The sequence below is a fragment of the Setaria italica genome, chromosome IV, assembly GCF_000263155.2.
Source record: "Setaria italica strain Yugu1 chromosome IV, Setaria_italica_v2.0, whole genome shotgun sequence".
Lineage (NCBI taxonomy): Eukaryota > Viridiplantae > Streptophyta > Magnoliopsida > Poales > Poaceae > Setaria > Setaria italica.
Window position 1 is genome coordinate 1,463,694 of NC_028453.1, and position 21,177 is coordinate 1,484,870.

General features: G+C 49.9%; 3 protein-coding genes across 3 annotated transcripts; 1 reads left to right on the forward strand and 2 right to left on the reverse strand.

Moving 5' to 3' along the window:
• Positions 1-155: 155 nt before the first annotated feature.
• On the reverse strand, positions 156-1,337 carry LOC101760280 (magnesium protoporphyrin IX methyltransferase, chloroplastic). Its single transcript, XM_004964382.4, has one exon. The coding sequence runs from the start codon at positions 1,271-1,273 to the stop codon at positions 287-289; it is 987 nt and encodes a 328-aa protein (XP_004964439.1). The 5' UTR covers positions 1,274-1,337; the 3' UTR covers positions 156-286.
• A 9,201-nt stretch (positions 1,338-10,538) lies between these two features.
• On the reverse strand, positions 10,539-12,556 carry LOC101760685 (glucan endo-1,3-beta-glucosidase 11). The gene is made up of 2 exons (XM_004964383.3): positions 11,278-12,556; positions 10,539-10,884 (listed from the first exon to the last, which is right to left on the reverse strand). The coding sequence occupies exons 1-2, from the start codon at positions 12,544-12,546 to the stop codon at positions 10,804-10,806; spliced, it is 1,350 nt and encodes a 449-aa protein (XP_004964440.2). The 5' UTR covers positions 12,547-12,556; the 3' UTR covers positions 10,539-10,803.
• Positions 12,557-15,885: 3,329 nt separating this feature from the next.
• On the forward strand, positions 15,886-20,096 carry WAXY (granule-bound starch synthase). Its single transcript, NM_001280821.1, is given in 14 exon segments — positions 15,886-15,997; positions 16,730-17,088; positions 17,242-17,322; positions 17,414-17,512; positions 17,638-17,727; positions 17,838-17,901; positions 18,025-18,125; positions 18,212-18,321; positions 18,436-18,679; positions 18,769-18,945; positions 19,052-19,243; positions 19,367-19,453; positions 19,602-19,730; positions 19,853-20,096. Coding segments are annotated over 13 exon segments (1,821 nt in total). The 5' UTR covers positions 15,886-15,997; positions 16,730-16,758; the 3' UTR covers positions 19,970-20,096.
• The last annotated feature ends 1,081 nt before the right edge of the window (positions 20,097-21,177 follow it).

The window sequence follows — 21,177 nt, forward strand, 5'->3', positions numbered from 1 at the left end:
TCATAGCTCGGACGTGCAAAACAACCGATCGTGTAGTTGGTTCGTCTAGCCTAGTCTCTCATCGAATTGGCGACCTTGACGAGCTTGATGCATAATGAAATATGAACAGCGACGATGGCGCCTTCGGCATGAAGGTTTCTTTCTGACCACAACTCTTCTTCAATCTGCAATATTCTACAAGCTCGACAGCAAAATTTGCAAGTACAAACAGCCACCGATGCATCAACACCGCGGCGGCGTCACGGTTCTCTATCAACAATTTGCGCCAGCGAAACACGCACGCACGCTACGACGACGAGCCGGCGGGCACGGCCTCGAAGAGCTTGGCGAAGTAGAACTGCGTGGAGATGAAGCCCCGGTTGGCGACGCGCCAGCCGGCCTCGCGGAGCGCGTCCTCGATGTCCCGCTCGGCGTGCAGGTAGGCGCGCGTGGCCTTGGACGGGCCCGGGAACAGCTCGCCGACGCGCTTGAGGAAGTCGAAGTAGAGCGTCCTGGGCGCGAAGCTGATGAGCAGCCGCTTCTCCGCCAGCGACGCCAGGTGCTTGATCATGGCACGCGCCTCCTCCCGCGGGTAGTGGATGAGCACGTCCAGGCACACCACCACGTCGTACCGCCCCTGCAGGCTCTCCAGGTCGCGGACCTCGAACCGCGGCATGCGGAACGGGGACCCCGCCGGCTGCGACGCCAGCGCCAACTGCGCCTGCCGCTGCGCCTCGGAGACCATGGCGGCCGAGATGTCTGAGGCCAGCACGTCCGCGCCCTCGGCGGCGAGCGGGATGGCGAGGGACCCCGTCCCGCACCCGGCGTCGCACACCGTGGCGCCCGCGAGCTGGAGCGGCGAGTCGCGGAGCATGGACAGCGTGGCGGCCACCGTCTGCGCGTGGCCCTCGCGGATGTCCAGCTGCACGCGGTTCACGCCCTCCGTCGCCGACCCGTAGATCTTGCGCCACCGCTCGAAGCCCGTCGAGTTGAAGTAGGCGCGGACGGCCTCCTTGTCGCCGCCGCCCGCGGCCTCGGCCTGTGCGCGCCGCCGGCGCTCGGGATCGGAGAGAGAAACCGCCGCCGCCAGCGCGGCGGCCGCGGCCGCGGCGGCCGGCAGGGAGAGCGGCGGGAGGTCCGCGGCCGGCGGCAGCGCCGCGGCGGTGGTGCTGGGAGCCTTGCGCTGCGGGCGGAGGAGGACGTGGGAATGAGGGTGGTGGAGCAGGGCGGGCCGCGGCGGCGGCAGCGAGTGGAGGCGGGAGAGCGGCGCGGTGGAGACGCCGGCGCGCGCCATTGCCGGAGCGAGGAATGGGGGGGATTCGACTACGAGTGGTTCGCGGGTGATGGAGTTCGGATTTTGGGGATAGGGTTTTTACAGATTGCCCCTCGTGTGTGCCTTGCTTTTTTGTGGCAGCTTGTGGTTGAGGATGCTCTTTGGATTGGGGATTAGTGTAGGGATGTAAAAGGTAAGTGGGCCTGGTTTTGCTTGGTTTCCGGTACTCTTCTGGGCTTACGATCGTAGCCCAACACAGTCCAGTAAGTTTGTTGCCTTTTTTATAATTAAAAAATGGGTTATCACAAGAGTGAGTGATATAGCAGAGTGTTAGGCTGCAAATGGCCTATTTCCAAATTTTATAGTGGACTGAAGTAATGGAACCGAGCTCCCACTTTCGTGCTGAATTATCGGAACAAGAATACAACATGTTCAAACAGCTTGGATAAGTCTGCTCTACACTACTGTTCGCTAATATTGGGTAACTAAGGGCCTGTTTGGGAAGGGGGTGTTAAAGTTTAACACCCCCTTTTTAACAGATTTTAACACTTTTGGTTGCCAAACACAAGTGTTAAAGATGAAGTGTTAAAATTTAACACCCCTCTTTTCATAAACACATGGAGGGGGTGTTAAAATGTGCTAAAGGTGTTAAAAGTGGTCCCCCTCCCCACTTATTCCCTGGTTGCCCCCCTCTCTCTCCTCTTCTCTCTCCTCCACTGCCCCCATCTTCCTTCCCCGATCCGCACGTCGCGCACCGCCGCCAGTCCGCCCGTCGCGCCGCCGCTGGTCCGCCCATCGCGCGCCACCGCCGGTCCGCGCCGCTCCTGCGTCGGGATGCCACGCTGGGCAGCACGCGGCGGGCTCGCGCGGGCGGCAGGCGGCGGCCAGCGCGGGCGGCCTCGCGTGGGCGGCGGCTGGCGCGGCCGGCGGGTGCGGGCGCGGGCGAGGCCGATCCGGTGGTGTGGGGACCGGCGGGCGGCGCAGGTGGTGGCGGTGGGGGCTCGGGCGGGCGCGGTGGTGGCGTTGGGGGCTCGGGCGGGCGCGGCCGCTAGCGCCGCGGTAGGGGACGCCGGCGGCGGGGCGGGGCCGGAGGCGGCATGCGCAGGGGAGGGGCCGACGGGGCGGCCGGCAGCGCCGACGCCGACGTTGGCGCCGGGCACGGCGTGGACCGAGCAGGGGTGGGGCCGGAGGCGGCAGGCGCAGGAAAGGAGGAAGAAGGAAGGAGGAGGAAGGAGAAGAAGGAAGAAGGGGTATTTGGCTGCCATTGAGAGGAGTAATGAGGGGTAAAGTTGTCAATTACAACCTAAGGTGTTAAATTTTAACAGATCATCCAAACACCTCAAGATACTAAAGTTTAACACCTTTATTTGAGGGTGTTAAAGTTTAACACCCTGTTAAATTTTAACACGCCCTTCCCAAACAGGGCCTAACATGTGGGTTCGGACCCAAGTGGCAACTGTCCAATATTACAGGACAATACTACAGAAAGGTTGCTTTCTCTCGGCTTGGCTTTCACCTTTGCGGTGATCGAAGAATTGTAACCGGAGGAATCTTGGTAACAAGATAATATATCTTTCTCGAGCTCTAACGTGAATCAGGGGGTCATATTTTTGCTCATTTGATACCACATGATAAATTCTTAAGTCAAGTTAGAACCCTTTTCTTTTGTTCGTAGATGCAAGAGCACTAGATAAATCTTAGAAGCATATCTAGATAGGCATAAATAGGTCTATCCACTACGCAAGATTTGATTTGTGCTGGCATAAGGAATTTAGCGTGCTGGTGAGCGTGATTAGCACCCACCAAGTTTCCTTGGACCGGCGGGCGACCTAAGCACCCACCAGCACAGATCTCGCTCAGATAAAGCCGTGGGCATCTTCTTCCGCAGTCAACCTTCTATTTGGAGCTTGCCTGAGAGGAGCTCGGGAAAAGCTCCCAAAACAAGGGGAAGTTTTTGCTCTTGATTTTTTTGGAGGAGGTGGCTATATAAAGTGAGTTTGTGCTATTCCAACTTTCTTTTTCAACTTCTACCCATCATTTCTAGCTTCATTAGGCTGTCATCTAGATCTAGAAGAGAGAGGAGGGAAGAGAGAGAAAATAACTAGAGATGAATTATTTTTTAAATAAAATTCTATGGTCATATTATAACCATTACAATGCTATGTTTGTTATTTTAATGTAATATAGAATTGAGTTTGATTATATTTTTTCTACTTATTAATTATTGCATCCATAGTTTTAATTAATGAAGTGTTTGATTTTTTTTCCTTTTTCTTATTAATTATTACATCCATGGTCTAATTGAGTTTCATTTAGGGTAATATAGAATTGATTTTTATTATATTTCTTCCTGCTTATTAGTTACTACATTCATAGTTTTAATTAATGAAATTGATTGAATTAATATATAATTGAGTTTGTTTTTTTCCTTCTTCTTATTAATTATTACATCCATGTTTACTTGAGTTTCATTTAGGGTAATATAGAATTGTTTTTTATTATATTTCTTCCTACTTATTAGTTACTACATCTATAATTTAATTTAGTTTATAAAATTACAACTCGTAGCTCATTAAATTAGTTAATATAACATAGGATTATTGTCATAGGTTGTTAAAGATGGATCATAAAGTATGGATGTATGGCATACGGAGATATTCGCATACTTTCATGTCAGAGGTATCAAAGTTTGTGGAGGCTGCGGAGAAGCACGCTCGCATTTGCAACACAAAGCAAATATGTTGTCCGTATTTTGACTGTAGCAACAATATTGCATGGGAGGATACTGATGTCATCAAGAGACATTTGATAAAGTGAGGTTTTGTGGATGGATACATAATTTGGTCCCACCATGGTGAGGCAGGAGGTACTTTCAACAACACAGACATCGATACTAGCTCTGATAAAGTGGGTGGTGATGATGCAAATGAAAATGAGCTATTCTTCGAGCTGGGCATTGGCAACTTGGAGCCGCGCCTGAAGTCATCGAACTTGGTCTGAATTTGAAAAATGCTCTAGCTCAGCAAAGGCAGCCCCAGGTTGGCCTGGGGTGTGGCGAAGATATTGTGACCAGCCTGCTCAAGGCCGGCTAGTAGATTGCGGGCGCGCATAGGGCGCCTGCATCTTTCCCGACCACCACTATGGTCGTCGTTGTCCCAGTCGTGGCGCGGCTGGTGGTGCTGGTCACCTGCCGCATCTGCGTTAGTGACAGGTTGCTGCTGGACGTCACCTTGCTCCTGTTGTCGTCGTTTCGCGCGATTTCGGTTCCTGGCATTACGGCTTTCTTCTTGAGATTCTATTTCGCCATCCTGAGGTGTCTCGTCAGCGGAGACAATGAAAGTTTCGCGATCTGACGTGGAAGAGTAGCTCTCGGCATCGCTTCCATAGGAGTTTGGTGTCAGGATGATGCAAGGCACCTGAAATTCACTGCAGTCTGGAAACTGGGCGGGTTCGGGCGGGTCTCTAGATTGAATCTGGAAAACTTGGTCAAGCTTGGCGGAGTACTCGGCGGTCGAGTTCCGCAGACCGAAGGGGACGCGGGACGGACCCTGCGCCGACCTAGTTTCATGCAGCGCTGCCTCGGACAACTCTATGCACTTAGCGATAGTGCTGCTGATGCGATCTAGCCCCGCGATAAGGTTGGAGGGTATAGGTGGGCGGACGCTGATGACTAGATCTGCAACCCTCTTAGAAAGGGAAAGTTCGCCGACTTGCTGGGCAAGTGGCATGATGATCCTTGGGTGGAGAACCTGTTCTGCCGGAACGGATCCGGCGGAAGCCAAATTGGAGCTGGACGCCGAGTCGATAGAAGTCGCTGAGTCGACGGAAAAAATGGTCGGAACGGAATCTGCCGACATAGTCCCGAATTGAATCTGGACCGGGTTGGCGAGGAAGTCCTTCATGCTCTTGGGAAAAACAACATTGGGACGAGATGCCATCGAGGTTGCAAAATGGATCTCGCAACCTCCCCTATCTGGCGCGCCAACTATTAGATTTAGTAGCCTGGCAGTCCACCAGGAGGTTACCTGAGTGGTTGATTTGTATGCAAAGGTTATTGCGAGACTAAGAACTCGAAAGTGATCGCGAGAACATAAAGGGGACACAAGGGTTTAGACAGGTTCGGGTCTCCGAAGAGTAATACCCTACGTCCTGTGTTTTGGTGAATTGTATTGCTTGATGGTTTGATCTGATGATTCGTGCCCTTAGGTGGTGTCCTTGGCCACCTTATATAGTCCGACGATCAAGAGTTACAAGTTGGTTTCAACTTATTCTACTCGGTATTTACATGGAAGGTAATCTAAGTCGGATTACAATATGCATCCCATGATGTCCAGGTAGATTTTGATAGTTTTGTTGCCTCACTCCAAGTAACTTCATGTCCTCGGCCCGCACGCCCTGGTCGGGCAGGCCCACTTGTCAGGTCCGACCAGCACCCTGGTCGGTGGGGACCCATAGGGTACCCAAATCCCTCAATGATCATGTTATGATGGAGATCAAAATGGTGATCAAAGAGATGCGCGTGTGGAACTACAGGTGGACGAGGAACGCCATGTTGATATGGAGTACATGTTGCACCACATTGAACCGGAAGTGTTGCTAGGGAGTGCTAAAGGGTTAGAGAATTTCGAGACACTCAAGAAGGCAGCAAAGGACCGTATGTATGAGGGATCTGGGAAGGAGTAGACAGTGTTGCGTTTCGTCCTTCAGCTTCTAATTCTGAAGGTTAAATTTGGCTGGTCAGACAATAGTTTCAATTATCTCCTTACTCTACTAGGCAATTTGCTCTCGAAGCCTAACTTTGTGCTAAAAAATATATACGAAGCAAAGAAGATTATCAATCCATTGAAGATGCGTGTGCAAAGAATACACACGTGCAGGAACCACTGCATATTGTATCGCGGTGAGTACGCACCATTGGAAAAGTGACCAAATTTCGATGCTAGCTGTTACAAAAAATAATACCGATTTCTGTGAGAACCGTGCCGGTACCTCCATTGGAAATAAGAGGAAGAAGGGTGCAAAGAAAAGTGCTGGTGCTCAAGTGGAGGATGAGTCCTGTATAGGTACTGACATGATGACTCAGTGCAGAATCCCTGCCTTGGTGATGTGGTACTTGCCGATGGTGGACCATCTGAAGCGTTTGTTCTCAAACCCAAAAATAGTTAAAATTATGACTTTGCATGTTGATCGCCCAGTAAAGACTGACGGAAAGCTTCGACATCCTTCCGATACTTACCAGTGGAGGACCTTCGATGTCAATCATCCAGAATTTTCAGATGAAAAAAAGGAATGTATGGTTCGCATTGAGTACAGATGGCATGAATCCGTTTGGTGAAAGAAGCAGCACGCACAACACATGGACAATGCTGATGACCATATATAACCTTTCTCCATGGTTATGTCACAAGAGAAAGTTTCTTTTGCTAACCATTTTCATACAAGGCCCGAAGCAACCTGGCATCGACATAGATGTTTTTCTTGATGATCCAACATCGCCTTCGCTAGCATCTCCACCTCCCAAGAGACGAGCGGTACCTCGTACGGTCAGCACATATGATCAAAAGTCTCAATTAGCAGAGGTCCACAAGTTTTGAAACGTATTGAAGAAGAAGGCTTCATCTTCCGGTGAAAAATCTGTAACTCGCAGCACCTCTCGGCAAAAGGAAAAGAATCAAAACCTCAATTTCTTTGCATCACATGATGTCCCAATCGATTATGAGCATGGCAAACCATTCTTGTATCAATGGGATCTGCTGGAGGGCCCATGGGAACTGAATAAGATGCATGGATGGATCATGAATGCAATGAAGCAAGGCATTCGAGCAAGCACCGTGCATGTCCCAACTAAGGTTTTCCTTGGCGTTCTCGATTACCAGATTGTGATCGATTTCGAGGATTTGCATAGACTTTACCGTTCACAACACCTCGACGTGAATCTCATTTCCGTATGGTGCTTGTAAGTCCGAATGTACCGCATACACGAGTTTTAAATACATATGTATATATTTTAGATGTCAAGTACCTGAGCGACCTATTCTGCACGATGCAATGGAGGGAGGAAGAATTGACGAACGACAGATTCAAGGTAGTGTACCTTGACCCAGCATGAATAAGCAAGCTAGAGCACAAGCTCAAAATGACAGAAACGATCAAAGCACAAATAGAAGCAGCAGAGACACAAGCGGAGAAAAATATTATAAAAATAAAAGCCCATAGAGATGAAATGCACAAGATGTCCATATACATTGCAAGAGTAATGAGGAAAAAGGATGACAAGGATCATATCATGGCTGCTTACAATTTAGAGTAAGCTAGTTTTAATTACTATATATACTAGGAGCTATTTAATACCGTCTAAAATATAAATTATTTTAATATAATGCAGAGACCACTGGATTCTTAGAGGGTTGATCTATGGTACATGATATAAATTATTTAATCTATCTCTATGAAAATATTATATGAAAATTATCTATGATACATGATACAAATTATATGAAAACTATATGAAAATAAATGATATCTACGATACAAATTTATAAATTATTTTCATATAATGCATAGGTTCTTTTATCTATGATACATGATACAAATTATCTAAGAAAATTATCTATGATACATGATATAAATTATTTAATCTTGGATTATTAGACTTATCTCTATAAAAATAATATATCATAGATTCGTAAGAACATAAAAACTTGATTTTTTCATACAATGTAGACTTGTTATTAATAATAACTCATTATTTTTCTATTTGATTGCAGTGCCACAAGCAACCTCCCAAGCAACCTCCCAGCTCTATGCTATGTGAATATTACGTGTGCAAGTTCCTCAGAAATAATGGGAGGTACCGGACGAATCCTGAAGACGTAAGTCTCTTATACACTGCCATGTGCTAACTTTCTAATGGTAATATATCCTAATCTTCATTTACTTTATACCTGCAGATGTCTACCATCAACAGTAACTATAGCAAGGTCGAAGACAAACAAATCGACAACATTTGTACGGACATGGCGAGATTCATCCTACGCGAGATTTGTCATGAGGATGGAACATTCTTTGATAAAGATGGCGTGTTGATAGAGGATGAGTGCTCAAATCTTCGTAGATGGGCGTAATAGTTTTAATATTAGTGTGGCAAAGAATAGCTCTATTCCAAATATGTATTTTTAATAGCTCTGTTCCCCTAACGTCATTGCTCCCACGCTTCTCCGATGACGCCGTCGGATCATCCGGTGCTGAAATTATTCTGGCCAAAACCTTCTATTTGGAATCAAAGAAAATATGCTTTATCCGACGCTCCTCTTACGCATACCGTTGGATCATTATGTGTTATTTGATTTTCTTTGTCTTCCAAGCCTATCCCTCAGAATTCATCCGACGCTACTAGAAAAGTGACCATCAGAATATCCGATGGTTGACTTTACCTGATCTTCTTCGCAACGTACCAATTACTCCGACACTTGCTCCGACGCCTTTCTAGAACCATCGGAACATCCCATGATGCTATTTTCTTTCTGATTCATCCAATGCCATCACCATAAGCTCCGCTGCTCACCCAGTCACCGCTGCACGCAGTAGCCTAATCTTTCCGCGAGATGAGGGAGTAAACCTTGGATTGGCCTCTCCAGGGGTCCGTGCAATCTCGTCCGTTACTCACCTTTTGGACGCTTCATATGAAATTTGGATTCGAGTCAGGTGTTTTTTTTCCTCTGACAACTTTGAAACTACTGCCTGGCAGCCATGTAATTTGCCCCAAAACATGCCAAATATTTACGAAATTTAGATAACATGGTGAAAACATAACACTAAACTGCAGACTGGCAACATTCTTCCAAAACAGAGATTTGCTACGAAAGCAGCTCCCTATGTAAGCGGGTCAAATCACTAATCCATGAAATTTGTGCCTTTATTGTGTTTTTTCCTGAAATGTGAAATATACATCGTACACAAGATCTCAAAGTCGACGAGGCAAAGATAAAAATGAGAAACAGAACTATAGCTTCTCTGCATACCCGCTACATTCAGATCAGGTGTTGCCAACAAGATGATTATTTGACCTTTTAGCTCCCATGGACTCAAGAAAATTGTGTGCATGTTTGTCAGTTTGTACGTTTGTTCTTACTCGCGCTTCTTGTTCTTGGCATAGTAGCCCTCTATCGTAGAGAACCAATTCCACTGGAAACAAAGCGCTGCAAACCGCATGAGTCCAGCACCAATCACCTCGAGGAATGCCATTACCGGTGAACTCTGCGGGGACAAACCAGCAGTTGCTCACCCTCAAAGTTGCAGGGGACAATAAACTTTGCAGATTTGATGCCATCCAGAGCCTTGTTTGCAACATCATTGGCCTTCATTCCACCTGATGAACCCACTATGATGTTCGTCAATTCTGGCCTCCTCTTATGCTTTGAAACCGGACAAATAACATGGTCAGCATTCGTAAAAAAAATGTGCAGAAGTGAAAAATATCTTCAGCACTAGAGGGATGCCAAGTGTAGGGAAAAATGTTCTTCCTTCTACCCCATTTTTGGGGCTGTACTTGTGAAAAATGGTACATAAAACATATACCCAATGAAGCAAATTTGAGAGTTATAGCAAGACGTTTGGGTCTATGATTTTTAGTATACTAAATCACAAGCGACTGATCAGTTGCTTTCAATGCTGAAGCCAGAGAGCAGCCCCACGTGTAAGGAAAATATACCTAAGGTATGAACCAACCTTGGGTGACTTTAGCACCACATGTGTTGGCTTGGAAGAGAAGGAGGAAGCTTATGAAAGAGGAGATCCACGAAATTCAGAACAAGGCCTCGACAAGGGTAACAAGAAGTGAAGGAAAATAAGGGAGATTGGAGAGGAGAACTTGCACGAGAGCAAGAGGGTTTCGTCTCAAGGTTGAGAAGTAGCAGATCCTTATTTTTATGCCTCCAATATGTTGTTCCACCACTTTTAGTTGAGGTCTTTCCATACCCTAGTTTGTAGCCCTAAATCGTGTTTTTGCTATCCAAGATGATAAAATCTTGATGTATGTGAACCTCTAGTGCAATCTAGAAAAGAACTTGTAATCCCACGAGCATATAGTGGAAGAACATTTGGCTAGCTTGGTCCCATAATTTTCCCCAATTTGGGGTTTTGCATGTTAAATTCAATGTCTATTTAGTTGATGTGTTCTTGTTGCAATTGTTGATGTATTCCTACTGCTGATGTGTTCCTACTGGAATTTTCTCCAAATAAGTGTGATGCATACGTAGCCCTTCCTGAATAAGTTGGCACCTTAGGCTGGTTCAAGTGTTTGCTGAATTTATTCGCTTCCGCTGTCACTAACCTGCTGTGTTAGTGTGCTTATCCCAACAGCATAGTCCCTAAAACTCTACTGAGCAGGAGTATCAAATGTGTATCAATTACAAGACGCTCTTTCCTCTGCATAGCTACAAGACATACACATGAAACAAGAATCACACGTAATTGGACCCAAAACAATGATGAATCAACCAATAGCGTGCCTCAATTCACTAGTTTTAATCTTTTGTATCTCTCAAAGCGACTCATGACCAACAGAGCCCCGACACCATGGCTAGGACGGCAGCCACCAGCAAGCTCTCCACGCACCGCCGCCGCCTCTTCACCTACGAAACAGAGGAGGGAGCTAGTGAGGATTACAAAATTCAAAAGGGGAAGACGCATTGCTTGTAAAGGAGGGCTAGTATAAATCACAGTGCACTCGTACGTATGCTGCAACACGCAAGCAGCTTTACTAGTGCCATGCATGATTGCTCACTTGATGATCAAATCTACTCTTTTCTTAATCATTTTTTGACTAAAGAGAGGACCATGATCTTAGAGCATGGCATCTTTGTTCCTTTTAGAGCCAAGAACACTAGTGCCAATTGCCATATCAAATCTGTTCCACTTCTAACTTCGCAAACTGATTATATCTTCTTCTACCAAGCTCAACCACCATGGAGATTTAATCAATTATCAGTGCACAAAGCTAATCATGGATTGCGAATTGCAGTTACCTTGTTTGCTGATGCGGCAGACACGGTGTAGAATCCGGTGCCCGGCCCTACGCCGTCGGCGCCGCCGGGTCCTTGCGCCACCACCAGCCCGGCGCCGCCGCCCGTGCCATTGCCGCTCCCGCCCCCGCTGCCCTTCCATCCGCTAATCGTCGGCGCCTTGACGCCGACGTCGTACGCGGGCGTGCCGTCGGGCTTGAACAGCCCGTAGTGCCGCTCCGACGCCGGCCCGGGCTTCTGGTCCTCGTTGAACAGCGCGAACACGTACACCTGCAGCGCCTCGCCGGGCGCCGCCGGGGTGCCCTTCCCCTCCGCCACCATCCGCATCAGGTTGCCGTTGTACCTCGCCGCGTTCTCCGGCGTCGCGCCGGCCTCGTCGTCGTCGCCCTGCGACGGCCACCCCGTCTCCGACACGCGGATCTCCAGGGCCTTGCCGTAGTTTGCCCTGCAGATCGCCGCGCGCACGGCGTCCACCTGCGCGTGCAGCATGTTGCCGTAGCGCAGCCCCGTGGCGGCATCGGACACGCCGGCGTTGGGCTCGAACAGCGCGTAGCTGAGGTCCACCCCGTCCGGGTCCGCCTTGTACGCGAAGTAGGGGTACGCGTTGATGAGGAACGGCGCGCCGTTCTTGGCGAGGAAACCCAGGAGCGGGGACATGTACGGGAGCACGTCGCGCCGGAACGCGGCGGCCGACGGCGGGAACGACGACGACAGCACGCCGAGGGAGTGCGCCGTGGTCACCGCCACGCGGGAGGTCAGGTTGCACGCGGCCAGCGCCGCGTGGAGGGCCTCCATGGCGGGGAGCAACGACCGGAGCATGGTGGTGTCGGTGCCAGTGAGTACCTCGTTGCCGACGGTGACCGCGGTGATCGACGTCGCCGGGACGTGGGGCAGGATGTTGGCGCGGACCCACGCGGAGGCGGCGGATGGGTCCGTGGCAAACCGCGGCACGAGGCGGTCCGGAACGCCGATGGTGAAGTCGGCGCCGGAGCCCGCGAAGGCGCTGAGCACGCGCGCGTCCGCGTCGTAGAGCTTGACCTTGGTGGCGTTGAGCGCGCGGAGGAGCACGGCCGCCGCCTGCGGCGGCGGCAGGTTGTCCGCCACCTGGCCGTAGTTGATCCCCAGCGCCGGGGCGCCAGCCGCCGCGAGAGCCGGTGCGAGGACGGCGAATGCAGCGGCGAGCACGAGCCGGAGCGCCATCGCTTGCGGCGGCTTGCCGGAGCACGGAGGTGGAGTGGAGTGGAGTGGGAGCAGAGCAGAGGCCTTTGGCATCGTTGGAAATGGCTGCCATATAAAGCGCGTGCATGTGGACGCCGATGCCAAAATGGCAGGGCTCGCTTTAGCGATAAAGCCTTGCTGTGTTCGCCGTGCTTTGGGGGCGGCGGTGTCGTGTCCACCGGTGTTTGGGTTAGGCTATGCCTTTGGCAACGATCGTACAATGCTGCGTACAACAAGAATGTGTTCTCGTGTGGCCGTTTTGGTGCAGGAATCACCATGGTCAGATACAGTTCGAGATGGAGTGATGGACAGATCAAGTATGGAAGCAGTCAGAACGAGACACAGAACGGGATAAAATTGCAGGATCTGCTTACCTTCGTTTTCCATGCCATTTCAGGTGCACTACGAGCCTGCGAGGCAATCATCATTTCTTTCGCATTCAGGAAACTTGTGTTCCCATGAACCGAAGTCAGAGATCGGGGCTCCTCTAGATTCTAGATTTTTTAGAAGCGGCAGAAAGAAGAATGTTTCTCTTTAGGGCCTGTTTGGCTCCCTGGTGTTAAAGTTTAACACCCGTCACATCGAATGTTTGGATGCTAATTAGGAGTATTAAACATAGACTAATTACAAAACTAATTGCACAGATGGAGTGTAATTCGTGAGACGAATCTATTAAGCCTAATTAGTCCATGATTTGACAACGTGGTGCTACAGTAACCATTTGTTAATGATGGATTAATTAGGCTTAATAGATTCGTCACGTGAATTAGCACAGGATTATGCAATTAGTTTTATAATTAGCTCATGTTTAGTTCTCCTAATTAGCATCCGAACATCCGATGTGACACTGTTAAAGTTTAGCACCTCGTATCCAAACACCCCCTTAGTATATGTTCTTTCCTTCCGCTGGGTGATCATCGGACTATCTGAACAAAGAAACGGCTAAATGATGTTCAGATTGTTGTCACTTACAACCCAAGTCGGCAGGACACAAAATATCGGTCCCAATTTGAACCAGCACTTCGCGTATCTTTCACCACTTTTTCTCCCTGGCCGCTCGGCCTCTGTTTTACAGCTGCATCCGGGCTCCGGCCCATACCATACGAGAGAGAGCCGAAAAGGCAAAGGAAGAAGACCAAGGGAAGCATCTATCTCGAACAGTGGCCACCCCCATCATCACTTTAAAGTGACGGTGCGCATTGCACTTGATGCAGGCCGATCGATCCAGCTCCCTGCAGGTTGCCCCAGTCCATCTCCTGACCGCCTCGATTCCTCGTGCTGAAGAAGATTCAAAATCATTTATCGCCTAAACTACTCATCATTTTTTGAATCAGTTTGAACCATGAGGTTAGTTAGAATTAATGTGACAAAATGAGATTCAATATGCATACTTTTTATTAAAAAATAAATATTCAACATTTTTGCATGAACCATTTCAACATTTAAACTAACTGTTTCAGCATTTTTCAACATTTTTTTGAAGAGGAACTTTTTCAACATTTAGACTAAGTGTTTCAACACTTTTATGCTGTTTCAATATTTAGACTAATTGTTTCAACATTTTTATGCTGTTTCAACATTTAAAAAATGTTGAGCCATAATGTTGGTGTGTGTAAAAAAATGTGGAGCCATAATGTTGGTAAATGTAAAAAAGTTGAAGAAAAATGTTGGTGCATATAAAAAATGTTGCTCAACGTTAAGAAATGTTGTTGACAATTAAGCTCGGCTTTAAATAAAATGTTGACGAATGCCATGAATGTTGATGAAAGTCAAAAAATGTTAAAGAAAAATGTTGGTATATGTAAAAGAGTTAAAGGAAAAATATTTTTTTGACCGAAGTCAGCATGGAAAGCCCCTACATATTTTTTTTATTCTAAACCCGTTTAATTCGCTCCCACGAGGAGTCGAATCCAGACCTGCTGGGTGCTACTCAAGTGATCTAGCCACTAGGCTAGAGGCCGTTTAACTAAAGAAAAAATGTTGAAAAAAGAAAATGTTGATCAGCATCAATAAAATTTTGGTATATTCAAAAAATATTCAAAAATAATTTGATTCAAAATATGCTCAAGTGTGATCTTGTTTTGTAGATCTCATCGTAAAATATACAACGGTCTAATCAGAATTTGATTTGAATAGCTGGTTTGGAAACTACGGATTTTTTTCTTTAAATGTTCGTTTTGCAAAAAAAACCGAAGTATATGTCAGACGCTTGTTGTCCGTAGCTGGTTTCAATGGGGAAGTCAAAATTTAACAGGCCGGCCGAGATGGTTGATCAATGGCCCTGAGCAGACCGTGCGATACAATGCTTATTCACCTTCGGAAATACATATAGGAGGCAAAAAAAAAATCCCAAAATCTCTTCTAGAAGCAAAATTGGTATGCACAGTTGTCAGCATCGAATATTCGGATTCATAGCTTGAACGAAATTTTGTAAAATCCGACATCTTCACCACACACACGTCCTACGCGGGTTGCCGGTATCTTGTGTGCTCATAATACTTGGGAGATGCGAAGCATTCCTGACGAACCTTGTTTTCTTTACGTTTTTTTGCCTGAAAAGACAGAAGACACACAACTGTATCCTGGCGTAGTGGCGTCCCCAGCGCTACTACCCACAGGTACATTTGCCCTCACGCGAACCTTGTCACGGCATCAGTAGCAGCCTCTCCCACCGTCACGTCTTGAAAAAAGAAAAAGATAAAGGAAAAGAAAACACACGTCGCATTATCCGGTCATCGGCACCGCAGCAACAACCGGCACAGGAAATGTGAGGAGAGGAGCCACGTCGTCGTCTCGCAAAGCTCACGTTGCCCGGCCGCCCATACATGGTGGGGACGGCTCCTCGCTCACATTTCCCATGCAGGGACGCCGTTCTGGAAGGCATCCGCTGGTACAGCACGAGCCACCCAGGAGCGCGCTACCGTGCGAGCGATCAGCAGGCAACGCTGGAAAACCAAAAGCGTCGTAGCAGCTAGAGGCGGCGGCGGCCCTCGGCGGCCGTGCACGCCACGCACACGCAGCAGGACGAGCCGAAAGCCGGCGCATGCAATGCAAGCCGCGGGCGATGCGGCCAAATGCTACGAGCCAGCGAGGGAGAGCGCGGAGACGAAAGCGCCCAGCGACTCACAACAAGCCCCCATAGCGTTAGGTGCGCGGGCCTTTGGCCGGGGGCGCTGCCGTGCGGGTCAGCCCCCAGCCCAGCCGTGCAGCGCGTGGGATGGCCTGGCGGCCTGGGACACGACGACGCGGTGCACGGCACGGGGAGCGGATCCAGCGGCGGGAGAGCGTGGCCAGGAGGGCGCGAGAGCAGCGCGCGGGTCACGCAACGCCAATACAAATACCCCGACCCGATCCCCCCCCCGGCACCCACCCATCGCAATCGCAAACACATCACTCCACACCACCACCAAGGGTTTGAAGAAGAGGAAGAACTAAACCACTGCAAGCCAGTGACGGATCGACGACGACACGCCCACCCCGGGCTCCCTGCTCATCCATCCGTCAGGTACGCCGCACTCCCTGCTCGACCGAATCCTGGGCTTTCATTTCCCGTACCAGTTCCTGAATTCAGACATGTATTTGAGTTGTTCATGTGGTAAATGTCTAGAGATTGGGTCATCAGATCCTTAACTTGTGTGGTCGTACATATTTCCGTTTCGGTCGGTAGGAAGTGCAGGTGCATGCCTCTAGTTTACATCAAGTTTTTTTTTTTTCCTTTTTCGATCCAGTTCGTTTGCCTGTTTCGTATTCTGTCTGAAATCTGAGTCCATGCCGATGTATAGGAAGTGGATGCCTTTAGTTTAGATCAAGGTTTCTAGATCCAGTTTGTTCGTGTGCTTCGTGTTCTGTCTGAATCTAGCTAGGCCTCTGTTGGAGTGGATTAAGTTAGGTTAATTTTGTTTCATGGAAACTGTTTAGTACAACTCATGTTCCTCATTTCGATGCATGCAACCACACACTACTGGAAATATAAAATCTTCAGTTCGTACTCACAAGTCAGAAGCACCCCCGGATAATCCGAATCTGACCTCCAGTGGTAACTGTAGCACAAGTCCACACTTAGATCCGTCCGGAGGGATAATAAATCTGTAATTACTTTTTGACTTGTTGTAAATATATTTGTCATTTTCATGCAGTCAAATCCAAATTTAAATCACCTGAATCACCCATGGTTCAAACATCGAACCCACTGTTTGTTACTGATGACTCAGAAAGTGCATCCACCTTTCCACCGCAGCTAGCTAGCCCTCCACGCTGGTCACCGGCATGGCGGCTCTGGCCACTTCCCAGCTCGTCACCACCCGCGCCGGCTTCGGCCTCGGCGACGCCTCCTCCTCCATGTTCCGCCCCGGCGTCCAGGGCCTCAGGGGCTCCCGGGCCTCCTCCCCGGCGGCCACGCTCAGCGTGCGGACCAGCGCGCGCGCCGCGCCCAGGCAGCAGCACCGCCGGGCGCAGCGCGGCGCCAGGTTCCCCTCCCTCGTCGTCTGCGCCACCGGCGCCGGCATGAACGTCGTCTTCGTCGGCGCCGAGATGGCGCCTTGGAGCAAGACCGGCGGACTCGGCGACGTCCTCGGCGGCCTCCCGCCGGCCATGGCCGTAAGTCCCATCGATCGATCATCTCTTCCCTTCTCTTGTCGTGGACTCAAAGCTCATCGTGTCTTGTTGTCGGATGTACGTGATGGCGTGCATCGTGTCATTGGTGCATGCGTGTGTCATGTGTGTGACGTGCACGTGTGTTGGCTTGTGCAGGCGAATGGGCACCGGGTCATGGTCATCTCCCCCCGCTACGACCAGTACAAGGACGCCTGGGACACCAGCGTCGTCTCCGAGGTACTTGACTGCTCACACCTTCAGAAGAGAATGAAACTGTCCATCTCTCGCTGACAAAAGATCTGAACGTTTGTTGTGCGTCTCCATGCAGATCAAGGTGGGAGACAGGTACGAGAGGGTGAGGTTCTTCCACTGCTACAAGCGCGGAGTCGACCGCGTGTTCATCGACCACCCGTCCTTCCTGGAGAGGGTGAGATTTCATTCATCGTCCCTTCTTGTTGTTGTTGTTTCTGACCATGGCAGGTGAAAAGAAATACTACCATCCGATTGGCAGTTTCAGTGAACCTTTTTCTTTTGGACGGTGATTTCTTTCAGGTTTGGGGAAAGACTGGTGAGAAGATCTACGGGCCAGACGCTGGAGTGGATTACAAGGACAACCAGCTGCGTTTCAGCCTTCTTTGCCAGGTCAATCACTAGCGATTGTAATACTGAATTCGGATCGGTCTGTATGTACTGCCATTTTTGTTGTGCTAACTCTTGGAAATGTTCGAATGAACGCTACTGAATGAATGCAGGCAGCACTTGAAGCTCCTAGGATTCTGAGCCTCAACAACAACCCTTACTTCTCAGGACCGTACGGTAAGAACATAGTAGTAGTTGTGCTCTCTGATCTGCATGAACTTGATAGTTCTGCACCAAGAATGGTCCATCAGACATTCTTTCAGACTGCAATTTCACACCGATTACTCTGCATTCATCCAGGGGAGGACGTCGTGTTCGTCTGCAACGACTGGCACACCGGCCCTCTGTCGAGCTACCTCAAGAGCAACTACCAGTCCAACGGCATCTACAGAAACGCCAAGGTTCAGTTCTTCTCTTGGAAATCGTTTGATGTTCGTGTACACCATTTCGTTCTGAAACTGACCGTCTGCCCCCCGGCACGTCCTAGACCGCTTTCTGCATCCACAACATCTCCTACCAGGGCCGGTTCGCATTCTCGGACTACCCGGAGCTGAACCTCCCTGAGAGATTCAGATCATCCTTCGATTTCATCGACGGGTACGTGCAGACTTGCAATCTTTCTTTCAACTGTTTTTCATCATATCGATACTGTTGGGGTCGATATAAGTTGACGTGATCAATACATAGCTCACTGTCCACTCTGGTTTGCAGCTACGAGAAGCCTGTGGAGGGCAGGAAGATCAACTGGATGAAGGCCGGGATCATTGAAGCCGACAGGGTCCTGACCGTGAGCCCCTACTACGCCGAGGAGCTCATCTCCGGCATCGCCAGGGGCTGCGAGCTCGACAACATCATGCGCCTCACCGGCATCACCGGTATCGTCAACGGCATGGACGTCAGCGAGTGGGACCCCAGCAAGGACAAGTACATCGCCACCAAGTACGACGTGTCAACGGTGAGCTCTCGCCAAATTGTCTGTTTGAATTGTTGTGCAAGTGTTCAGTGCGTCGGACAGACCCTGACAGCATGACCCACCATTTTCAGGCCATTGCGGCCAAGGCGCTCAACAAGGAGGCGCTGCAGGCCGCGGCCGGGCTCCCGGTGGACCGGAAGATCCCGCTGGTGGCGTTCGTCGGCAGGCTGGAGGAGCAGAAGGGCCCCGACGTCATGGCTGCCGCCATCCCGCAGCTCATGGAGGAGGATGTCCAGATCGTCCTTCTGGTACGTAGCTACTACAGCTTTACATCCGAGTGCTGTGGCTATACATTCAGATTTCAGAGCAGTGTGGTTGATTTGATTTGATCGCGGTGAACAATGAATGGTGCAGGGCACTGGGAAGAAGAAGTTCGAGCGCATGCTGATGAGCGCGGAGGAGAAGTACCCCGACAAGGTGCGCGCCGTGGTGAAGTTCAACGCGGCGCTGGCGCACCACATCATGGCCGGCGCCGACCTGCTCGCCGTCACCAGCCGCTTCGAGCCCTGCGGCCTCATCCAGCTGCAGGGGATGCGATACGGCACGGTACTTTCACTACTACTGCTGCGCGCAACTCCCCCTACTGAACTCTTTCTTGCCTTGCCAATGGCATCCTGAAAACGATGGACCGTGCCTCGACTGATCGATCTCTTGCAATTGCTCTTGCAGCCCTGCGTGTGCGCGTCCACCGGCGGGCTCGTCGACACCGTCATCGAAGGCAAGACCGGATTCCACATGGGCCGCCTCAGCGTCGACGTAAGGCTCTTTTCTTTTGTTTTCTTATTGGTTGCAATTGAAGATTCAGCGTCGACGTAGGGCTCTTTCTTTTCTTTGTTGCAATTGTAGATTCAGGTAACTTCTTCTGTATATCAATGGTGTAACTAAACCAACGCCTCCTTCCCAGTGTAAGGTCGTGGAGCCGGCCGACGTGCAGAAGGTGGCGAGCACCCTGAAGCGCGCCATCAAGGTCGTCGGCACGCCGGCGTACGAGGAGATGGTCAGGAACTGCATGATCCAGGACCTCTCCTGGAAGGTACGTTACGTCAGAGCAGAACAATTAAGCAAAACATCTGCAGCTTAGACGATCACATTTGTATGCTCGTGTTGGTGATGGTGGTTTGACTGACAATGCTGCATCTGTACGCGTACGTGCAGGGCCCTGCCAAGAACTGGGAGAACGTTCTGCTGAGCCTGGGCGTCGCCGGCAGCCAGCCGGGGATCGAAGGCGAGGAGATCGCGCCGCTCGCCAAGGAGAACGTGGCCGCTCCCTGAAGGCGGCCAAGATGATCCAGTGAACACCTACATAGTATATAGTTGCTTGTGGTAGTGTATTGTAGTGGCCAGCGGCATATATGACCTAATAAGTATGAACTATATATATACACTATATATTGCGAGTAAATAAAAGGATATATTAGTATAATCTCTGCTGCTGTTCTGTGTGCTCTCTGTGTGATTACTGAGGAGTGAGTGACCATCAGAATTCAGAAGTGGATCGGAGCAACTTGGACAGCGTTGTTTGCAAGAATGACTGACGACTGATGAGAGCACCTTTTTGTTTTTGCCTACCCATTATTCCCATCGATCCAACGAGCACGTAGCAACGTTTCGCCGCGCCCCTTCACTGCGCTTCCTTGCCTTCTCAAAATTCGCGGCGCCTCGTCGGCGTCCTCGCCTCCCCAAATCCACCGACCTCCTCTGCAATTGCACGGAGCAAACAGCCTGTCACCAAGCTGCCGGCCGCTGGCATGCAGCCGGGGAGATGAGAGCGTCAAGTCTTCAACGCCCGATCGCCCAATTGCCTGAGATGTCTAACTGCCCGAGCCGCAAATCTCCGTCGTCACTCCGGCAGGCAATCAGCGATCAAACCGTCGAGGCAAGGTGAATCACTTTGTAAAGTCATTATCGTGTAGCTAGTAGCTAGTAGCCTATAAACTGTAGTACGTATTCTAGTTCTAGTTGCTGATTTCACAGTTATTTTTTAAGGATAATCATGATACTTAAGAGGAAGACACTTGTTTTTTTTACAAGAAGAAAGACAGTATGGCTGATTTTCTTGCTATATATCCATGCATATAAATATATAATAATTGAAATTTCTACTGTACTAGACGTGCATTTTGATTGTTTGCCCCCCTCTTGGCCTCGCCCATGAGTTGCGGTGGCGGCACTGCTCGACTCCGCCGGCGGGGACCTCCTCCCGTCCTCCCACGAGCGCGCCATCTCCGTTCTCGCCGCCTTCGCGTCCGGGGAGAGTTGGCGGCGTGGGACATCGGCTTCTTTGCGCAGGTCCCCTAGCATAGCGGCAGCGGTCCGCTTCCCCTGTTCTTAGCAGCGCAAGCTGCCGATGGATGGTGGCGTGGGGGAGAGTGGCGGAGGTACCAGCGCTGGAGCCGGTCCACGCGAGCGACGCTGGTGCCCGTCCCTACAGGCTGCCTGCAGCGGAGCCGCGGAGGAAGCCAGGAAATCTCCAGCGTGTT

Excerpts from the sequence above, each read along its gene's own strand:
- LOC101760280 (XM_004964382.4), bottom strand. The coding sequence starts at position 1,273 with ATGGCGCGCGCCGGCGTCTCCACCGCGCCGCTCTCCCGCCTCCACTCG.
- LOC101760685 (XM_004964383.3), bottom strand. The coding sequence starts at position 12,546 with ATGCCAAAGGCCTCTGCTCTGCTCCCACTCCACTCCACTCCACCTCCG. Across the intron at positions 10,885-11,277 it reads CTGCCGCATCAGCAAACAAG|GTGAAGAGGCGGCGGCGGTG; the intron begins GTAACTGCAATT and ends TCTGTTTCGTAG.